Genomic DNA, 19,333 nt, shown 5'->3' with positions numbered 1-19,333 from the left:
TGTGTGATCCAGGATTTATGCCGTCACCCCTTGCAGACAGATTAGAAGATAAAACCCGTCTGTTATTTTCAGGGAAGACTAACTCCTTCTTCCCACATTCCTGAGGTGTGGCATTCAGGTTGTGCAATCCCCTTTCGTTGTCATGCTTGACCGCGAAAGTGGAAAAAACAGCCACCATGATGTTGCATTACAGATGTTAAAGAGGTTTATAATGTGCTTTTCCTGAAGTTGTAGTAGCCTGATCATCTGATCAAGATTTAATCATTCATGAAATTGAGAATTCATGTTCTTGCAAACAGTTAAGTTGTTCTAGTGGACTAACCAATTCATTATGACAAACATATAGCGTTATTGCACTGTTGTGTTTGGAAGAATGCATTAGAGAAAATTGATTCCCTCCAGTAAGCAATCCATGTGCTAGAGTACCATCACTAGACTTCAACTGTTTAAAGCTTTTCTGATTTCATGGAGTTCAGACTTGCATGTTACCCTTTCCTGCTCTAAAGATGTTTATCCGATTTGGTCATGTTTTTGTCATGTCCGGTTAAAAGAAAAATGTTTTTTAACATGTGCTAAATGTTCCCTTAAGGATTGATGTACTGTCTTCGCTGGTTTGTGTGGTTTCTTCACCGTTTTGTGACCTTCATCTGTTTTTTTTGTTTGGTTTTGTAGATACAGCCACAGAGCTAGTGTGTCTGATGATGGAGAGTAAGTCATTCCTTGTTTTTCAGCTGAGTGGAGCTGCATGTGTGTGCCTGTTGCTTCCATCTTACATCTCTAACCTCATGCCAGCCCCTGCATATGTGTTTGGAGCCTTCGCCATGGTTCTTTAGCTTTGTGTTCCTTATTGCAACAAAGGGTATTGCTTGATGGCTACAGTAAGCCTCTTTCTGGGTCTGCCTGGAAACCAAGGTATTCATAACCAGATGGGGGTCAAGTGGGCTGTGATAACTGATGTGCCACCGGGACTTTGTTAATCCATCCATAAGGCGGGGAGGTACAGTATTAATACTCCTTCCCATGACGTTGATTTGAAAATAAATCAAAATGCTTTTGTCACGTTGCTATTTCGCAGGATCTTGCAAATCCTCTGTCCTGCTGAATTATTGCAAAGTGCCTTGCAAGTAAAAAATATTTTACCTTAGTGTGTCACTAGGATATCAGGTTTTTCCTGATATTCACAAGGGAAGCTGTGGAGTGCCTGGCTTCCAGTAGGGATGTTCCCAGTCATCAGAAGTGTACGGTGTTGATATAGTGGAAATATGACTGGGGTCAAAACTGTGGAGTGCCTTGCGGGTCAGTAAGTTGATTCTAAAATGCCCACAAGGATTTATGAGAACTGAGAGGAGATTCACGGGAATTAATGTAGGGCATGTGTCTGTGGGGAAGGAGTGCAAGTCCATGCACAGAATGACAGGGGTAAAAGATTGCTGTAAAGCTTTCGCCAAGCTGTTGTCTGGGATATATTACCCAGCTGCAATGATAAACCAGAACAGGTGGCATCCTTTCAGAAAAGGACAAGGTCCTCGGGTCAATAAGGAAACAAGCAGCATGTGCTGAATTGGGCTCCTCTTGGCCTACTTTGTTCTGTTGGATTTTTGAAGTGGTGTGTGTTTTGGTCACTCATTGTTATCCACAATGGCTGGCCGATGCAGTTCCCACACGTTTGTCATTTTAATTCAGCCTTTTCGCTATTTGATAATCCGGTGATCCAAATTGCTTATACAATAAAGCTGATACTCGAGACCAGTTCTGTTTAGGCTGTCGGATGGCTTCCTGGCCACCTCGATTTCAACCATCAGCTCTTAATAGTCTAATAGCAGGTTTGTGATGCTTTTTCACCAGGAAGGCCTCGAGGCACTGAGGGATAAGAAGCTTTTTGCACTGTTTCTTTAACTTTGGTCTGTACTTGTTTTTCATTGTCTGCATTTCATCTCAGCATCTCTGTGGATTAAGCTCCTAACAGGCATGCAGCTGAATTGCCTCTCTCGAGACGGTTCCATTACTTTCCGTTTAGTTACTTACAGTATTCTTTCTAGAGTACGTTCTAAGGCGCTCTGGGTAAGTGTTCCACTCACTGATTCTAACGCCAATTTGCTTATTAACAGTTAACATATGACAACTGTTAACTGGCTATTGTTGATTCTGGCCCTGCTGTTGCAAACTGAGCCCGACGTTACGGTTTCGTTTATTTTGGAGGAGTGTTTTTTTTTCAGATGCTTGCACGGCCCCTTTGGTCAACAGAAGGATTCCCGGATGAGATGTAGTTAAAATAAATAAGGTTTCACTACAGTGAGGTCTCGGTTTATTTTAGGTGCTCATTTTAATTCCAGATTCTGTCAACAAACTCTCATTACCAGGAAGGTGGGTGCTGCCAAAGTTCTGACAGTGTGAGCTGGAATGACAAGTGGTCTCTTTTTCGATAAAGCATGACATTCAGGCAGGGTACAGTAATGCTCAGAGAACACTACAGCAAGGTTATCTTTTCAGCAAAAAATGATTGATTTATGTGAGATATCTTGATTTGTTTTTAAGGATAGTAGCTGTTCTCATCTATAATATCGAACAACTAATCACATAGATTCTTTAGCATAGAAGAAGGCAATGCACTGATTTTGGTTTCTTTTACCATTAAAAGTGAGCACGTGGCTCAAATTGCTATTTTTTAATATATTCATGATCCATTTTCTTGCATTGCAGATAGCAGAATAGAAACAGCTTTTATTCATTATGGAGTCTTTAACGGTCTTAAATGAGCGATGGAACAAAAGGTTATTTATATAGTTTCTCTGCTTTTTGGCCGAAGGCCTCAGCGGGGGTTTGGCGAGTTTGCCGTTGTCCAGCTTTTTTTGGAATCCGAGGTTTGTGGTAATGAGTTTTCCTGTGGCGAATGGTGAAATTCCGTCCCGATCCCGTTATGTGCAGAATGGTTTTGCGATTTAAAAGTTTTGCCGTGGCGTTTTCGGATTTGCCCGCTGTGCGGCGAGGGCAGCTGCTTTTACGAAAATGAGGATTGGATCGCTTTTCCAGCAGTTGTGGGTTTGTAGTCATGTCAAGTCAGTGTCATCTAGAGCACGTTACACTACAGCACTGCCAAGGCCAACACGACCAAACTCCAGCGTCCTCCTCCTGTTTCTTTTTTCTCTTCACTTAATATTTCACTCATCCTAAACTAAACATTGCCGTCTTGCAGTGCAAAAATAACAAATATTTTGAAACAGTGGGATAGGTCTGATATGGATGGATAAAAGTTCAAAGTTGAGGCAGGCTTTTATTTTTTCTTGGCACTAGCTCGAGGGGAAACAGGGCTGAATTCTCACAGTTTTGTGTTCTTTTGGTATTCTCAGGTCTGGGTTGAGATAAATCTGAAAAGAAAGCTCCTTGAATTTGTGTGGTTGTAAAAGTGGGTTAGCTTTACTCAAGTAAAAAACAAAATCTCCGTGATGCAAACCTGTTTTGGCTTTTTGTGGCTGAGCTTTAATTTTAGAAAAGCCAAAGAATGCTCTGCGTCTCCTTGCAGCTTTAAGTCTTCGGGTAAAATCCTACATTCGGCAGCAAATTAGGATGTTTTTTAAAAAAGGCTATTTGCATAAAACCTTATAAAACTGCTACTCTTGTTTCCCCGAGCATGTTCTCTGATTTCAAGCATGTAAATCAGAGTTCTTCTCAGGCTAGCTCACCGCTTATAACGTGTAGTGGTCTCCTCTCCTTTGTGAAAATAAGGAGCAGCATTCTCCCCCCAGAGAAGTGCACGCGCTCCAATTCCTCTCCCGCCTCTGTGTTCCAGGAGCGTGAGCATGATCGACATGAGGTGCGAGGAGGAGGCCATCCTACAGCCACACAGCAAGGCCCGCCACGAGCTCCTGCACAACCTGCACAACAAGCTGAAGGAGGAGGAGGACCAGTGGCAGGATGTGAGTACAGCCCATGTCTGACAGGCAGGCAGGCAGGCTGGTATAAGCTTAGGCAGGCTTCAGGCCAGGTCACTGCTACACCATGGCTTTAAAAAGCACAGCGACTTTCTTTCCCACAGTTCCCCATCGGTTTGTACCATACTCCTCTGTGCTTTACTTTGCCTGTGCCTTTTCTTGTACTGTAGTTGGCTGAGAGTTGTCGAAAGTGACTTACCTTAACTGTGTAAATGAACGGCAAATGTATTTTACTGGAACAGGTGACGTACCTTACTCAAGGGTACAACAGCAGAGTCTCACCAGGGATTTAAACCCACTGCCTTTTTATTATGGGCCCAAGACCCTGACCACTGCTTTCACCAAAATATGCCACAGGAAACATGTGTAAAGATCACAGCAAACTTGCCTGGGTGGCTTCTCAGCTCCTGGCCTTCTCAGCTTGGTTGAGGCCAGAATACGTTTTCTTTTTTTTTTTACTATTCTTTTATTTTCACAGTGAAGGGCTTGTTTGAGATTGTTTCATGTGTATCTTTTAATTAGATTTTCTAACTTATTTGCATGAGATCAGGACGCTTGTAACCTGCTCCTGAAGAACCTCAATCCAGTTAGACCTGTAGGTGAGGCTCACAGTTTTGTCGGTGGGAGTTGCGGCAGCCTGTTGGTGCTTTGAAAGTGGCATTTGTGTCAAGAAGGTCGTGTTTTAGGGAGTGTGTGCGTGTTTATAAGGGTGTAATGTTGCAGAGGGTCAGATAAACCATTTGACATTTGGCTGTCCGTTAAATTGGAGACAACTAGGGAATACAAAAACTGACATTTCAACTTTTTTACCGAGGTAAATCGTGCCAATAAATACTACTGTATGTACTAATAAGAATCTGCTGCCTCTAGACATTCTTTGTGCTCATCCATTGTTTTCAGATCCTTTTTCGACAACATTTTGTTTTGCTCAAAACCGCAGATTTTGAGAAGTGTTTCCGATTAAACGCTCTGGGGATGTTTTGTAACCCTTTAGGTGAAGAGTCACTTGGTAGAACCAGAGGGAGGTGTAGGAGAACATGGTGTAAAAATCATGGTTTGACATGCATGTAGACTGGCACCATGAAGCAGAGTGTAGGAAATATGAGTAAATTCGTGAGATAAACCTGGCAAAGCCGTGGCTCAAGTTAAAGCTGACTGATGTACCTGGGGTTCGTCTGCAGGACCTGGCACGCTGGAAGAGCCGACGGAGGAGTGCCTCTCAGGACCTGATTAAGAAGGAGGAGGAGAGGAAGATGATGGAGAGGCTGATGAGTGGGGAAGGCGGGCTATCGGAGAGGAGGAAGAGCATCAAGACCTACAGAGAAATTGTGGAGGAGAAGTATGTGAACATCCAAGGGGCAGTGCGCTTCATATTACTAAACTAATCCTTGTGGTTCAGATGCAGCCCTCAATCTTGATTTAAAATATTCCTTTTCTAGTGGGTAAAGAGGTGGTGTTGTATTTTAATAACAATGGCCAACAGCTGAGTCATAGCTGAGCTACTTCCTAAGCCCACTCAGAAAATGAAAAATAAAATACAAAGGTCTTAGTTAACTCCGATTCAGTCTAAACAGTACATTCTTTTTTTTTTTTAGCGTTGTTTGTTCTAAAGGCCTTTCTGGTTAAGCGAAGGTGTGGGCCGTGCTTGCCTGTGTGGTAATGCCTGCCTGTCGTTGCCAGGGAGCGCAGGGAGAAGGAGCTCCACGCGGCCTACAGGAGCGCCAGGACCCCCGAGGAGGCTGAGGCCGTGCTGCAGCGCTACACCCAGCGCTTCACCATCAGCGAGGCCGTCCTGGAGCGCCTGCAGCTGCCGCGGTGCCTGGAGAGGAGTGTGTCTGTGGACCCCAGCGCTGGCTCCTCCTCCTCCTCCTCCTCCTCCAGCTCCAGCGCCATGAAGTACCTGCGGCAGCAGTCCCTCCCGGCCCCCAAGTTCACTGCCACCGTGGAGGCCTCCGTCTCGGGCGTGCCGAGCCAGCGCCGGGCCAGCTCCCCGCAGACCTCCCCCACCCGCGCGGTGACCTTCAAGACCGTACCCCTGCTGACCCCCAAGCCTTACTCCCAGCCCAGGAACTCGCAGTCCGGCCTGAAGTCACTCAAGGTGAGGATTGAGAGCCACCGCTGATCTTGTAATAATATAATGAATTCCGTACACTTCTATAGCACTTCTCTGGACACTCCACTCAAAGCGCTTCACAGGTCATGGGGACCCCTCCACCACCACCAATGCGCAGCATCCACCTGGATGATGTGATGTCCAGAAAAGCACAATATAATTGTTATATATTAATATTGTCATCAGCATTTAGATGTAAAACCTAAATATTTCTCAGCCCTCAAGGATCAGATGTCCTTAGGTGGTGCCACTGTTTAATATCACATATCTGAGCTAATATTTCACAGATTTTATATCAGAAGTGGAAAAACTCTGATATTTATTTTATTTATGAGATATTTCTTTTCTATTTAAAACTATGATGTGTGTGTGCCACACTGGCTTGGTAGCTCTGCTACTTCTTTGCTCTAGGGTCCTGGGTTAGACTGCAAATTATAGAGCCTTTTTTTTAAATAGATTTAGCATCCTCTTACTGGGTGTACATGCGGGTTAGCTTTTCCCCCATTATATAATCCGAATGTATTCTTATTAATCCAAAACTAATCTGATATTATTAGCATTGTTGTCCTCTTTATTATGTTTCATCAGTTATATTATTGATTCATTTTTTATTTATTTTCCTCATACAGCCGTAGGAATTTTAAAGTCATTGGTAAGTAATGTAATCGGATGTCAGTTAACTCAGAAGATGTGTTTGGTTGTGGAATAAAGGAAATCAGGATTTCCTGAAGGGTGACAGGTTTTTACAGTCAAAGAGAGACTGGCTTCATCCTTACTAGAACTGAGCTTCCTCTGGAATGCTATGGCAATGACCAGTTCACCTCCACTGTAAACTGTAAATTGGTGGCGGTGGAGGGGGGAGTCCCCATTACCTCTAAAGCGCTTTGAGTGGAGTGTCCAGAAAAACGCTATATAAGTGTAAGCAATTAATGAATTAAACAAGGTGGAGAAATGAGGATCTAATTCTTTCAAAAGAAAAAATGGAGGCAGTCCGGATTTGGGGGGAAAACGATCAAACTGAACTTTGGTCAGGACAGTGTTGAAAGATCTTTATTTTTTAAAAAACCACATGCTTGCGCTATGAAAGACTTGGCTCAAACAGCAGTCCTCAGGGATTGATTGTTCAGTCAGTGCTTTATTTTTTGGAAAGCCATCCAAGACCATTGATTAAAAATAGGAGCAAAAAAGGTTTGGTTTTCCTCTTCTTCGCATTTTCACTCATAAATTGTCTCATTCCTCTCAAGGCCTCAGCAGTCTTGTGTAGCTCCTTTGCTACAGGCTAAGGGAAATTAATTTAAGTCCGTGGCGTTTTGCTCTTACCTCTCTGTCTGCTGGAGTATGTGAAAGCTTTGAAATCACAAAGACTTGAACACCAGTATATCTCGTGTATATGCACATTGTTGGTTTTTATTAGTAAGCTCAAGGTTTGTGAATGCTCTGAAGACTCTCAAACATGACCCAGGGATGCAATTGATTTGCTACACAAGGCCTTAAAGTTATCTGGATGTTTTATAGCACATCCTTCACTTTAAAACAAGTCTATGGCCAGGATAAGGCGGATGTTTGCCAATTGAAGCAGCTTGGGTTGCTATGTGGTGGAACCATTCAGAACCACGGTCTTGTTTGATGCATAGATGCCCACAAAATGTTTTCAAAATCCTAAGAAAACCACTGTATTCTCTTGCCACACAATGTGCCAAAGCATATTTCCTGAGTGAAAAGCAGGTAGAGGATCAATAGAAAAATGCATCTCCACATACAGTAGGGAGTCCATTTTATTTTTGGTTTAAGACTAGGCACTGCAAAATCTAGACTCTTTACAAAGGTGTTTATCAGGGTTAGATTAAATTGAAGTAAAGACACTGCTGTTGCTCCAGACTCTTGCCACAAGACGTCCAGAGCCCTTCCTCTATAGTAGAGGGGCTTGGGTAGAAACAGCAGTGCAGACAACTTTAATGTATACGTTCAAGACATACTGTTCTCTCTGTGCGTTTGTGGGTGTTCCAAGCCATTCCAAGCCATTCCAGGCCATTCCAGGCCATTCCAGCACAGCTATCTCATATTCAGACTTGTAGGTCCCTGCAGAGTAAATGGGAGCCCATTTAAATACAGTGGACAATTTATCATTTATCATTTTGTTATTGAGGTTATGCCATGCGTACATCTGAATTATTCTGTTTTTCACATCAGGATCACAGAGAAAATATCTGAGTTCATGTGACTTTTTTTGTACATTTTTTACAAAAATGTGCCAATGTGCTTCTCTGGTGGAACCAGGATACACTCACTCTAACTGTTGCACAGACTCTGAACCTTGACAGCAATTCACAAAGTGTTATAGGTAGAACAAAAAACCTACTGCAAAAAGTCCTGGATGATTCAGGCTATGATCAGAATTAAGGCTTTGTTGCTAACATGTAATTAATCTACATTATCACTTTAGTGTCACTCTGTTAGTACAGTGTTAAAATGATTCCATTCTTAAATCCCTTATAAATGGCATGTGCTGCCTCTAAAGCTTTGCTGTGGTTTTGGAGTCTTTTCCCCCTTCCTAAGTTGTCATGCCCTGCTGTTTTTCTTTGTTGCCCAGCTGGACAGCTTGGTGCGGGTGAACGGAGAGACGGGCGAAGTGTTCAACAGAGCCGAAGACGAGAGGGACAGCTCACCAACAAAGAGTCTCTCGTCCCCCACCTCTCCGCTGGTTTTTGAGAGCACCACCAGGCTAAACCCATCCCCTGCGATGTCCCGGGAGAGCCCCAAGCCAGAGACGGCGGCAGCCACGCCTCAGGGCAGCGTGAACGAGGGCCCCGTCCAGCCCACCCCCCTCGCCCAGACAGAATCCCACTCTCCGGTCGCAGATCTCAGGATCTGCTCTCCACTCAAGACACAGGAGAGCAGTGCAGCGCAGAGCAGGCGGGCTGAGACACCGGACGACTCCACTCCAACAAGACCGACTTCTCTTCCTGAGGTACTCCCTTCGTTTCTATGCCATTCCCATGACTTGATTCTTGTTATGCTCTGCAGACCAAGTTCAGATAAATGGTCTGGTAAAAAAGGGAAAGAGCTTGCAACCGGGAGATGACTGTTATTGCTGAACAAGTTACTGAACCTGATTGTTCTCTTAAGATCAGAGTCAAATCAAGATCCCACTGTCCACTCTAACTCTAACTTGAATTGTTCACCTTAGTGAGAGCATCTGCTCGATGAACATCAGTCCACTTTGTCTGAAATGGGGCTAGAAAACGCAATCATACTGTAACTCCTTTATAAACACCCCACAGCATGCGCAAATATTTCAAGCATGTGACAATTCAACATGGTTCATAAGGAGATCTAGTTTCAAAATCTAAGGGCAGAACTGTAGGTGGAGATGAGTCAAGTGAACATGAAGGAAGACGCCACTAAGGATTTATCTCGATAAGGACTTTCTGCAGATGCATCTCAGTAACAGTAGTCCTAGAATGTTTGTGAATTGTTGTATGCTATATGCAAAATATTTTTAGGCATATTGTTATATTGTCTTGCGTTATGTTATGAAGGAGTTATGATGGGGGTGTTAACCCTCAGTCAAGTAAAGCTTTAACGGAATATCTTGTTGATACTGTAACACACCCTATGTAAGAAATACATTAAGAACAGTTGATTATTTTTGCTTTGCTGGAAGGAAATAAAGGTGTGAAGCAGGGCTTTCATATTGAAATGCATATTTGTAATCCCTTTTTAATATTTCTTTTAAATAGACTATGCTGGAGCTGAAGTGTTCTGTCCCCTTGAAGTAGTGCTTTAAGGGAGAAGAGCTTCCATTGTGCTAAGAGTCTTTTTTTTATTGCGTCTCAGGAGCTTCAGAAAGAAAGTGCTGCATTTGAAGAGGCAGGTTTTATCCCAGCTCCTTCTCAGGAGGAACTGAAGGCCGGGGTTGCTGGGGAGACGCCACAGAAAGGTCTGGAATTGTCATGCTCTCACTGGTAGCTAAGAGAACAGTGACATCTAGAGGCCTTTGTAGTGCTGGCAAGCCACGCCTGAGACAAGCAGTGGAAGGCTGCTGAAGGCTTATTGGAAGCTGGGCTTTTGTTCCAGTATATTCTGAAAAATCGAGAAACAGTTGCTCCTTATCCATAAATGCCTATAGTACGATAAAAGATTTCTTCTATCGTTTCGTTGCCTTGAGCTAGGTGTGAAATATTTAACAGGACTTTCAGTGTGAGTTTACAACCCTATCTGTGCCTCACATTTTGCCTTAACAAACATTCTCTGCCTCAGCTCTTCTTCTGCTTGCTGAGCAGGTCCAGCAGGTTGATGTCTGTGGTGTAATCTGAAGGAAGTTCAGGAAAGGGGCAGTAAGAGGGGATTTGAAACCCATTTGGGTGATTAGCCTTTAAATCCTCTGCCATTCCAACCTCTGTTTGCTCTCCTTTCAGAAGATCAGTGTGTTGAGAAGACAAGCACCTATGTGAACACTGTAGCGATTGAGCAGAACTCCATTTGTAAGACTAGTCCCACTGAAGAAGGCAAACCAGAGCGGCCCGCAAGACAGAGTTACCAGACCACAGTAGTGTTGAACGCAGTGCAGGTAGGCATTGGGATTTGCACTTGAATCTGTCTGCAGGCCTCTGATTGCAGAAATAAGTCTATAACACACTTATGATGTCCCTGGCATTTTGCAACCCTAGTATAACGCATCAACTGCAATAATACCCCTGTGCTGACTCACTGCTAGCATGATCTACTGCAGTTTACTGAAGTTAAGGGATTGTGCCTCACAGTAAATGAGCCAAAACCCAGTGCTTTGCTTTAGAATGTGTGACATTGCAATAGGTGGACGACCTGCATCATGTCTGTCACCTGAACAGTCAGGTGACCGTGATTGGTCATGTGACTGTACAAAACCAGGAAGCACATTCTTCTAAGAGCTCTCCAGTAATCTGCTGCCTGGATGTAGGGAGCAGGTCCTCACCCAATTCTCCACTAACTTTTGATGGCTTAGGTGGACTTCACAGTATTATGTATAAATCTGCACATCCATTGAATTCTGCATTTTTACAAAGCGTTTTTTCACACTGTGTTTATTAACATCTGTACATCTTTGTGTTTATAGTTCCCTATGCTATTTTCAAGGTGGTAAATACGTTTTTTTAAATTGTGAACATTTAAAAATAATTGTAGGGATAAGTCTGTAGTACATCTTAATTTAGTTTTGAACATGATCCACCAGAAGAGGGCGCTAGGTCCCCAGCCCTTGTGAGAAGTTTACGCCTGCATTTATGCTCTTTTTCCAGTAGGTTTTGATTTTAATCCAGTAACCTAATCTTCTTATGGAGCAATGAATTAATAATAAATAGAAAATAAAATTATTAATAAAATCAAAAAATGGTACATGAGACTTTTTACCAAGTTTAATGCTTATAAAATTACATTATAAATAGTCATGTCAAGCGAAGGTTATGGTAAAAACAATATCAATAAAAATACTTCACACAATTATGCTAACAATCAACACTTTTCACCTGGAGATAATCACGTACTTTTCAGTCAAAATCAGTGGCATTCAAGAGTAATCATCCTTCACACTTTTCTCCTCTTGCACTCCAAACGTCTTCCAGAGCTCAACCCTATATCATGTAAAACAATTGCTAAACTCTAAAGACGACGTCAATTCCCATTTCAATACGTTTGGAAAAAATAAAAATGAAATTGAATAAACAAAATCTTCCACCAAACATTACACCTGCTTTTGTCACCATTAAGAGCACTGTGTCCATAAGCGTGTATATCTAATTCTGCCTCAGTGTCTGTATTTTTCTCTCCACGAAAAGCTTAGCCCAGTAGATATTTTCAGGAATGTGGTATGCTTGGTGTAATTGTAAAAGATATCCAATAAGACACCCTGTGTGTTCTACAGTGGATGGAGGTGTGCAATATTCTGTCAAATTTTGTCTTTGGAGTTCTGCTGTAAGAATATATGAAGCAGTCTGGAACTTTAGACTTGTGTATTCATAATCATTTCCTCATAGCTAATGAATCTTGGGATCTCATGCAGATGTTTCTTGCAGACTCCAAGGGAATCTGTGCAGCAAACATTGCTGGGAAGCTCATTCCAGACATCCATCACACTGGGTGGCTGACTTCTTCCTCTGAGTTATACTTATGACTTTGATAGTCCTGAACATTCTACGAAGGCGCCATTTACACGTTAAAAGCACTTTTGGTTTTGCTTCCCGTTTACCGGTCACAAGAAAGCTGACCAAGTATCTTTTTATTCATTCAGCTTGATCAATCACCCAATGACAAACACCAGCAAAGCCGCGAGGAATTGGTCACACCTAAGAGGACAGAGATGCCTTGCCCCAACACTCCGTCTTCCTGTGGGCCTGTGAAGCACCGTAAGACACCCTTAATTACTCCTGTGTTGGGCTTTTTCGGTTTTAACCTTACTCCAGCTGTGCCTTCTGTCATATCAAGTTACAGTTTATCAGACACAGCATAATTCAGATACAGTGCTCTCCCTGAGCTGGAAATAGTCTCAGCTGTGTCATAGTTTACTTGAGAAAGTCATGGATGAAATCACTTCAAGTTTGATACAGTATACTACAAAAGATAGCCAATTTCTCAGCTGTAAGGATAGTAAAGACTTGCTGAGGAGTAGATGGAGGCTTTAGAAGCTTTTCCCCTTAACTATCCTTACAGTCTTTAAACCTATACTTAAGCCATGATCTATATACTATTATTTATACTAAGTATATATTACCATATACTAAGGATATAGTATATTACCATATACTACTATAAACCACAAAAAGTGACCAAACAACGGTAGATGTTTTACTGATGTTTCCTTAAGGTAAAACAATTCAGAAGGAATTGGAGAAGGCAGCTGTTGTACCCTGCCCACTATACAAAGCGGTGTTATATCAGTTGTTCGGTTGTGTGTTAATTGGTATAGAAAAAAGCCAAAGAGTAGAACAAATTGAATATCACTGACAAAGCGTTCAGGCAGGTTGACTCTTCCCTTATAGGAATAGAAAATTAAGCACCATAAATATTATATCTCTGGCAGTGGGGCATATATATCTCTGGAAGTGGGGCACAGGTGACTTCCGGCACCAAAGCTTGGTCAGTCTGGAGGACCAGTCTGATAAAAGTATGGTATCAGGGGAACCTTCCAGAGAATGGATCGCACAGAATAAGGTGGCAGGAACTGCCTGTATCTGAACAAGCTTTTCAAATAATATTTATCTCCTCTAACTCTGGTCTTTTTCAGTCCCACGGTTTCATTAACCACAAACCACACTCTAAAAATTGATTCTTACTCTGTAGAATGTAAGAAACCTTTCAACCCAACCCTGTTGAATACTTGCTGGCATCTGTGAGGATGCTGGCCCCCAACATCCTGTGACCTTTCTGTTTGATCCCCCACCCCATGTGTTTAAGTTTGATCTGTCTAGGCCATCTTTCGCGACAGAACTCTTTTATATTGTCTGTTTCCCCTTTTTCCCCAATTCGCCTGGCGCTGGGCCCTCTCGTGTAGAGGAGGCTGGCAGTGCCAGGGTCCCGCCCAGGGTTGTGAACTCCTGGATGCGTTGGGAGTTCTTCACCCAGCCAGGTAAACTACACCTCAGTGACTGCGCTCTGCCTGTACGCTGCCGCACCAGAGAGGCTCATGGGGCTCTTTCCTGGGAGGGGCGTTGCTGTTAGCGGTGTACGTCCATTCACACGGGCTTCCCCGTCTCGCTGTCCTTCGTTTCGTCCTGTATGGAGGGTTTCACGTGCGACTTGTCCAGGCGTGATGCTGTGTACGACAACATTCCTCATCTGCACTCTGAAGGCTCCCTGCACCCCTGGTCTCTTCACATTATATACACCTGGATAATGTGGTTGATCTAGTTAGTGTTTTGCATCTCTTCTCAGTTCTCTGTAATGTCTGTCTTTCACTTGGTATTTTAACAATGTGTGTATTTACAACCAAAAACATTTGTTCTTAAAATAATAGAGCATGATCTATCATACCATGTACTGGAAAACAGGAGATTAAACAGGGAAATTGAAGGGCGATAAGTTGTATCTTAACATCTCTTATTCACGCCTACTGTAAACCTAGTTCTTTCATTTCAGGCAGTGGTTCTCAGTCTTGGTCCTGGATTATCCCCGAGTCTGCTAGATTTTGTTTCATCTGGGCCCTTAATTACCAGTGCTAAATGAACATGTAACTTGATAGAAACCAGAGTTTTCGCTTCAGCAACAACAAAACAGACTTCCTTATTTCTACAGCCCTTGTTGGCAGTAAAGGATATGATATGCTTTCTTGGTTTAGACTGTTTTCTGCTCTTAGTGCTGGGTTTTAAAAAATCCCCTAGTTTAATGTGTATTATTTCCAACAACTGGAGCAATGAACAGCAGACCGAGATACCTCTGAGATGTGCCGATTTAAGTGTGATTCCATTACGTGATCTATTGATGAGCAGTAATATTGGATCCATCGTTGGTCATTTTGGAGAGACAGTTTAGGGTATTACAAAAGAAAGTTACACAGCTCTGAATGAGACTGTTATTATCCACATTTGTGTTTTTTTAATAAGAAATTTAAAATCTGTTATTTTTATACCCACCTGGTTTGGAACAGCTGCAAAGCCCTCGAGAATGAAGAAGCTCAGACAGACCCCTCTGTCCCTTGCCACTTTTGTGCCACTTGTCTTTTAACACCTCAGAAGCAGTGGAGCCCCCTAGGGGTGGTTCTGCGTCAATTGGAATCCCTGACCGACCGCACCTGTAAGCACCAGGAGGCTACAGGGGTCACCAAGATCCAAGCAAGAGCCCTTGCAGGACTAGATCAAGGACAAATCAGGCGAAGAATCGAATGACTTGTTTGCATATATAAAACAGTAAGGAAGCTTTTCCAGCCATTGCAATTGTACTGGTCCTGAAAGGAACAAAAACTTTGCAACACAGGATCAAATGACAAATAAATGGACCCAAATAAAAGCCAGCACCTGAAAAACATATACATCAACAGCACATCGTGTTTGAGTTCCTTTAAAAACCCATACAACAGCCATACGCTCTACAACGGAGAAATCGGGTTACGGTTTGGGGACCAATTTTTTCAAAAGATTGGAAGTGTATTCCGTGTTTGAACATAGCCTGCCACAGGGAATCTGCAGGTGCATTTGTGTCTGGGAATGTTTGTCTGACTGGTGCCTTTGGTTTTTAAAGTTCCTACCTTCCCTTGCTACTTTAGTAATCTGTGCATAAAAATAGCCATTGTCTTTTGCTCACAGTAGACTGTCTGCTTTGTGTCTGGGGCTCTGCAGCTATATAGGCCTAGCCTCTTTTGCTACTTAGATAGATCTTTGCTCCGCATCAGCTTTCCATCATGTCTAGAAAAGTTATGTAGCTGAATGGACAAGTCATCCAGGCAAGATGACTTGTCTGTTGCAAATCTGACAATTAACCATGACAATTTTGCAAGCAAAGTATTTGCAAGATCGCTGTTGCCTTGTTTGGGTGATTTTTTTGTCATTGCATTGTTTGATGTACAAATACCAGCCCCAGTTACTGCTCAGAATTAAATTTGCTTTTCTTTTCTGAGGAAGGTGCTTAATAGGTGCCATAAAGAGCTGGGTTTTAGTCTGTTCAATGCTTCAATACAAGGTTTGTTTTGTGTGTTTTGAAATGCCAAATACGTGCCAAGTATGAAATGAGACAATTTTAAAGCTTGTGTTTCAAAGTGCGGTGTCTTCCAGAATGTTTGCAAATATGTCCCGTTTCTAGAATATCTGAAGTATAGATAACTGTAACAAATTGAATTTCATTTGGTCATTTTGGGCTGTTAGTTGTCACATGGCTGTTTGGCCAAGGTGCTGCCCTTTCATACTCGGTAAGCTGGTCGTGTGGTATTCAGTCTTTAACTGAACAGCTGCTGTTGCCGAGATCCAACTGATGTCTGTGTTCATGTGTAACTGAGTCTAAGTCCGTAATGCAGTATTTCACCATAATGAAATTAAACTTAACTTTTTTTGTCATCCTTTCACAGAAGACATGGAGGATGAAAGCTCAGATGTAAGTACCTTTTTTTGTTATATCATTCACGTATATCTGTTCATATCTATCTGTGGCTGGAGAAATTGTATGTGGAGAGCTGTAACTTTTGGGGTGCTAAAACATTTCATGTTGATATTTCATTTGGCTGTAATGGTGTATTTTAGTGGAGACCAGATTTAACACCCTGCATTAGGCATTGGGTTCCCAAATCCTGTTCTTGGAGAAGCTGTTAAATTTGTCTACTTACAGTAGGCTCGTGACAAGCTGGTTAAGCTTGTTAAGAGACAAGTTGTAACAAAAACTGTCCTGTTACCGACTTGTTTGCTATTGTCAGTGGCATACAGCGCTGTCGCCAAAAGCTCTGGCTTGAGAGCTCAGACCTAGGTTTTGGGTACTGTTAAGATTCATCTGTCTGAGGAAATATGCATCCCACAATGTCACATAAGGAAAAGGAAGCCAAGAGCTTTCAGGCAGAGAACAAACAATATAGGGAGGAGATGGTCGAAAATTATGTACATGTCTGAATCAATTCAAATGCTTTAAAATTTGAATAAAAACAGACACCATAGGCAGACAGATCATATAAAGCCTACGAGCTGCAAGCAAAAAGGACTCAAGCAAATTCCAAGAAGTTATAGTTTTCCTCCACTCTACTTTTACTGTACTTTAAAGAAACAAGAAAAAACATGTAAAACCCTCTGTTGAGTGCCTTTAAATAGTGTCCCAGAGTAAGACAGTGTCTTAATTACACTGAGGACTCACAGTGTGATTGTTACTCTGCCTGAGGAAATAAAGGTCACTCTTATTTAGAGTAAGACTGGAGGAAGAACTGATCAGCCTGCCGATGTCCCCTGTTCCAGTCCTACTGTTGTCTTTAACCCATGGTTTAAAATAAGTGCAGCTTGCATCACATAACCAAAATGAACCCCAAATCTTTCAGGCAGAAAAGAAACCACACAGGGAGGAGACGCTCCAAAATGATGTTGATGTCTAAATCGCTGACTCCACTAGAAAAACAAAATCTTTTGTCACTTGCAATGGTCGCATCAGCCTCGACCCCGGTTATACCACCCCCTGCTAGCACGGGGTAGCGGAAAGCACCTTTTCGATCACGTTCCTTTCTCCCGGTGTGGCCCCGTCAGATCCCAGCCCCTCTGTTAAATCCGCCCAAGCACACCGACTGCTGGTCGTGGGACCCCGAGGAGGAGCGCAAGCGTCAGGAAAAATGGCAGCGAGACCAGGAGCGCGTGCTTCAGGTATCTTAACACGGCCAGCGGTGGCCCCCCGCCCCATCCCCCTGCACTGCCTCGCCAGCCCTGTGTGCTGTCTAACCAGTGCCATTGCGCTTGCTGCCGCCATGTCGTCTTCTGCTCTTGGCCCCGGAGCTTGCTGCCTGTTTTCGAGCGCTGATGGGAAGCAGGCCGCTGTCTGTTTCTCTTTAGTTCAGGCGTTTCATTATTTGTTCAGACAGATGTTGTGTCGGGTGGGTACCTCACACTGGATTAAATCTGTTTGGGCTTTCCAGTCACGTGCATAATCTAAATGTCGTGCAGGTGTGAGTTTTTAACCCAGCCAGTGGAATGTACACTGCATTCTTTCTAGGTATTTCTGATGGGGAGTGCTTTCTCCCTTTTTTGTTCCCTCACCTCATGTTACCCATTGAAGTTTTTAAAAATGTCGGATCTTATTACAAACCAGCCTCCGGACACGTGTTTTCTTTAGCTCTAAGAAGTGCAGTGCCAACTTCAGAAAATGTTCATTCCAATGATGTGTGTGGCAGTACATTACAACTAACTGATCATCACGTTTAACTATTCGGTATGTTAAAAATGAAACCCATTTAATAAACCAATTACGCAATTCAGAATCCTGGGCTGGGCACCCAGCAGCTTAGCAGTGTAGCAGGGAGAGGTGTGTGTTTTCTTAATCGTGTCTTAGCTGGTGTTAATCGAGGAAGAGCTTGGTCTGGCCAAAACCAGCTGACCTCAAATTAGAGTGGATTTCTTGCTCCGTGCTTGATTCCTATTTTTTAATGGAGTGTTAAAGCAAAAACGAACTCTTAAATTTTATCATGGAAAATGAAAGCAGGCAGCATTAAATGCAGCTCATTTGACCCTTTTAGACATTAAGCAGTTAGAATACTAAAAAAAATAGGAACAAGTAAAGGTTTATTCCATGCTGAAAAGAAAAGAAAGGAAACAACGTTTCAGCTGTGGAGCCTTCTTTGGAGCCTCACTCCCAAAGAAGGCTCCACAGCTGAAACGTTGTTGCCTTTCTTCTCTTTTCAGCATGGAATAAAACTTGACGTGTTCCTTTACAGCCTACGCATGCTGACCCAGCTACCCACTTGAACTAATAAAAAACTAGACCTCTGTTAAAATATTGCTCAAGGCCTGTTTTGGAGAGCTTGCAGGTATTCTCTCTCAGAGCTCATATCTTCTGCTCTTATAAACATTTGCTGCATTATACCAAAGTATAGCAAAGCAGAGAAAAGAACGATTCAATCACAGTAAAGACAGAACAGAGAGATGTGGGAAGTAATGATTCAACCATGTGATGATCTTTTACACATTGTACTGAATGTCTGTAAGTATTACTTATAGTGCCAGAAAGTATTACCGCTGTCCAAGAAGCAGTATCTCCTGTACTCGTTTGAATTGTTGCCAAACAGGCAGTTCTAGGTGAATTGTCATACTATCATGGCTCTTGTCTGCTGTACGCTTGCATACGGGCTGTTGAAAGCATGAGGCTGTGAGTGTTGGTGCTCAAGGATGAGGTAATATTTGCATGGAGAAGCATGGGCTCTGTGTCACATTGGGGTACCAGTTGTTCCACCCTGTTTTACAGTTTTATACAATCCGTGAGTTCACAGAACTGTTCTGCTAGTAGCAGTCTTGAATTTAACCCTGAACGTGACAGTCTGCCATAGAAATCTAAATTTGGAAATGCTCAAAGCACACAGTTCCACTGGAGTGCGTCAATGTCAGGGATGTCAGCTCTGAGGTAATTATGGATATAGTTTTTCACAATATCCTTTAATTAGAGGATTGGAATAACTTTCAAACTGTAAAAACTTAATATCACAGTGTTGGATTCATGCATTGTTTCATAATTGTAATCAAATGTCTCACAGCTTTCCAGATCACTCCCATTTTTAATATTAAATGATCAGACTTGATGAATTTACTGTGTTCCACTGAACACAGTGTGTGGTGCATTAAGAAATGATTCCTGGACTTCAATACATTCTGCATTG

The 19,333-nt window shown here is 42.6% G+C and overlaps 1 protein-coding gene across 18 annotated transcripts in view; it reads left to right on the top strand.

Annotated features, from left to right (window-relative positions):
• The window catches only part of limch1a (LIM and calponin homology domains 1a), a 149,366-nt gene that overhangs the window by 117,509 nt on the left and 12,524 nt on the right, over positions 1 to 19,333 (top strand). For 10 of the 18 annotated variants that reach the window (XM_069191708.1, XM_069191703.1, XM_069191705.1 and 7 more), the window contains 11 exons: positions 673 to 708; positions 3,788 to 3,914; positions 5,111 to 5,268; positions 5,610 to 6,027; positions 8,633 to 9,010; positions 9,880 to 9,982; positions 10,461 to 10,612; positions 12,308 to 12,422; positions 13,568 to 13,642; positions 16,070 to 16,095; positions 17,220 to 17,333. In XM_069191708.1, the coding sequence (XP_069047809.1) occupies positions 673 to 708; positions 3,788 to 3,914; positions 5,111 to 5,268; positions 5,610 to 6,027; positions 8,633 to 9,010; positions 9,880 to 9,982; positions 10,461 to 10,612; positions 12,308 to 12,422; positions 13,568 to 13,642; positions 16,070 to 16,095; positions 17,220 to 17,333 (1,702 nt within the window). The remainder of the gene's footprint in view (positions 1 to 672; positions 709 to 3,787; positions 3,915 to 5,110; positions 5,269 to 5,609; positions 6,028 to 8,632; positions 9,011 to 9,879; positions 9,983 to 10,460; positions 10,613 to 12,307; positions 12,423 to 13,567; positions 13,643 to 16,069; positions 16,096 to 17,219; positions 17,334 to 19,333) is intronic. The other 8 variants (XM_069191707.1, XM_069191706.1, XM_069191712.1 and 5 more) reach the window with 8 other exon arrangements.

The sequence above is a fragment of the Lepisosteus oculatus genome, chromosome 1, assembly GCF_040954835.1.
Source record: "Lepisosteus oculatus isolate fLepOcu1 chromosome 1, fLepOcu1.hap2, whole genome shotgun sequence".
NCBI lineage: Eukaryota > Metazoa > Chordata > Actinopteri > Semionotiformes > Lepisosteidae > Lepisosteus > Lepisosteus oculatus.
This window is presented reverse-complemented; position numbering and strand designations above follow the sequence as displayed.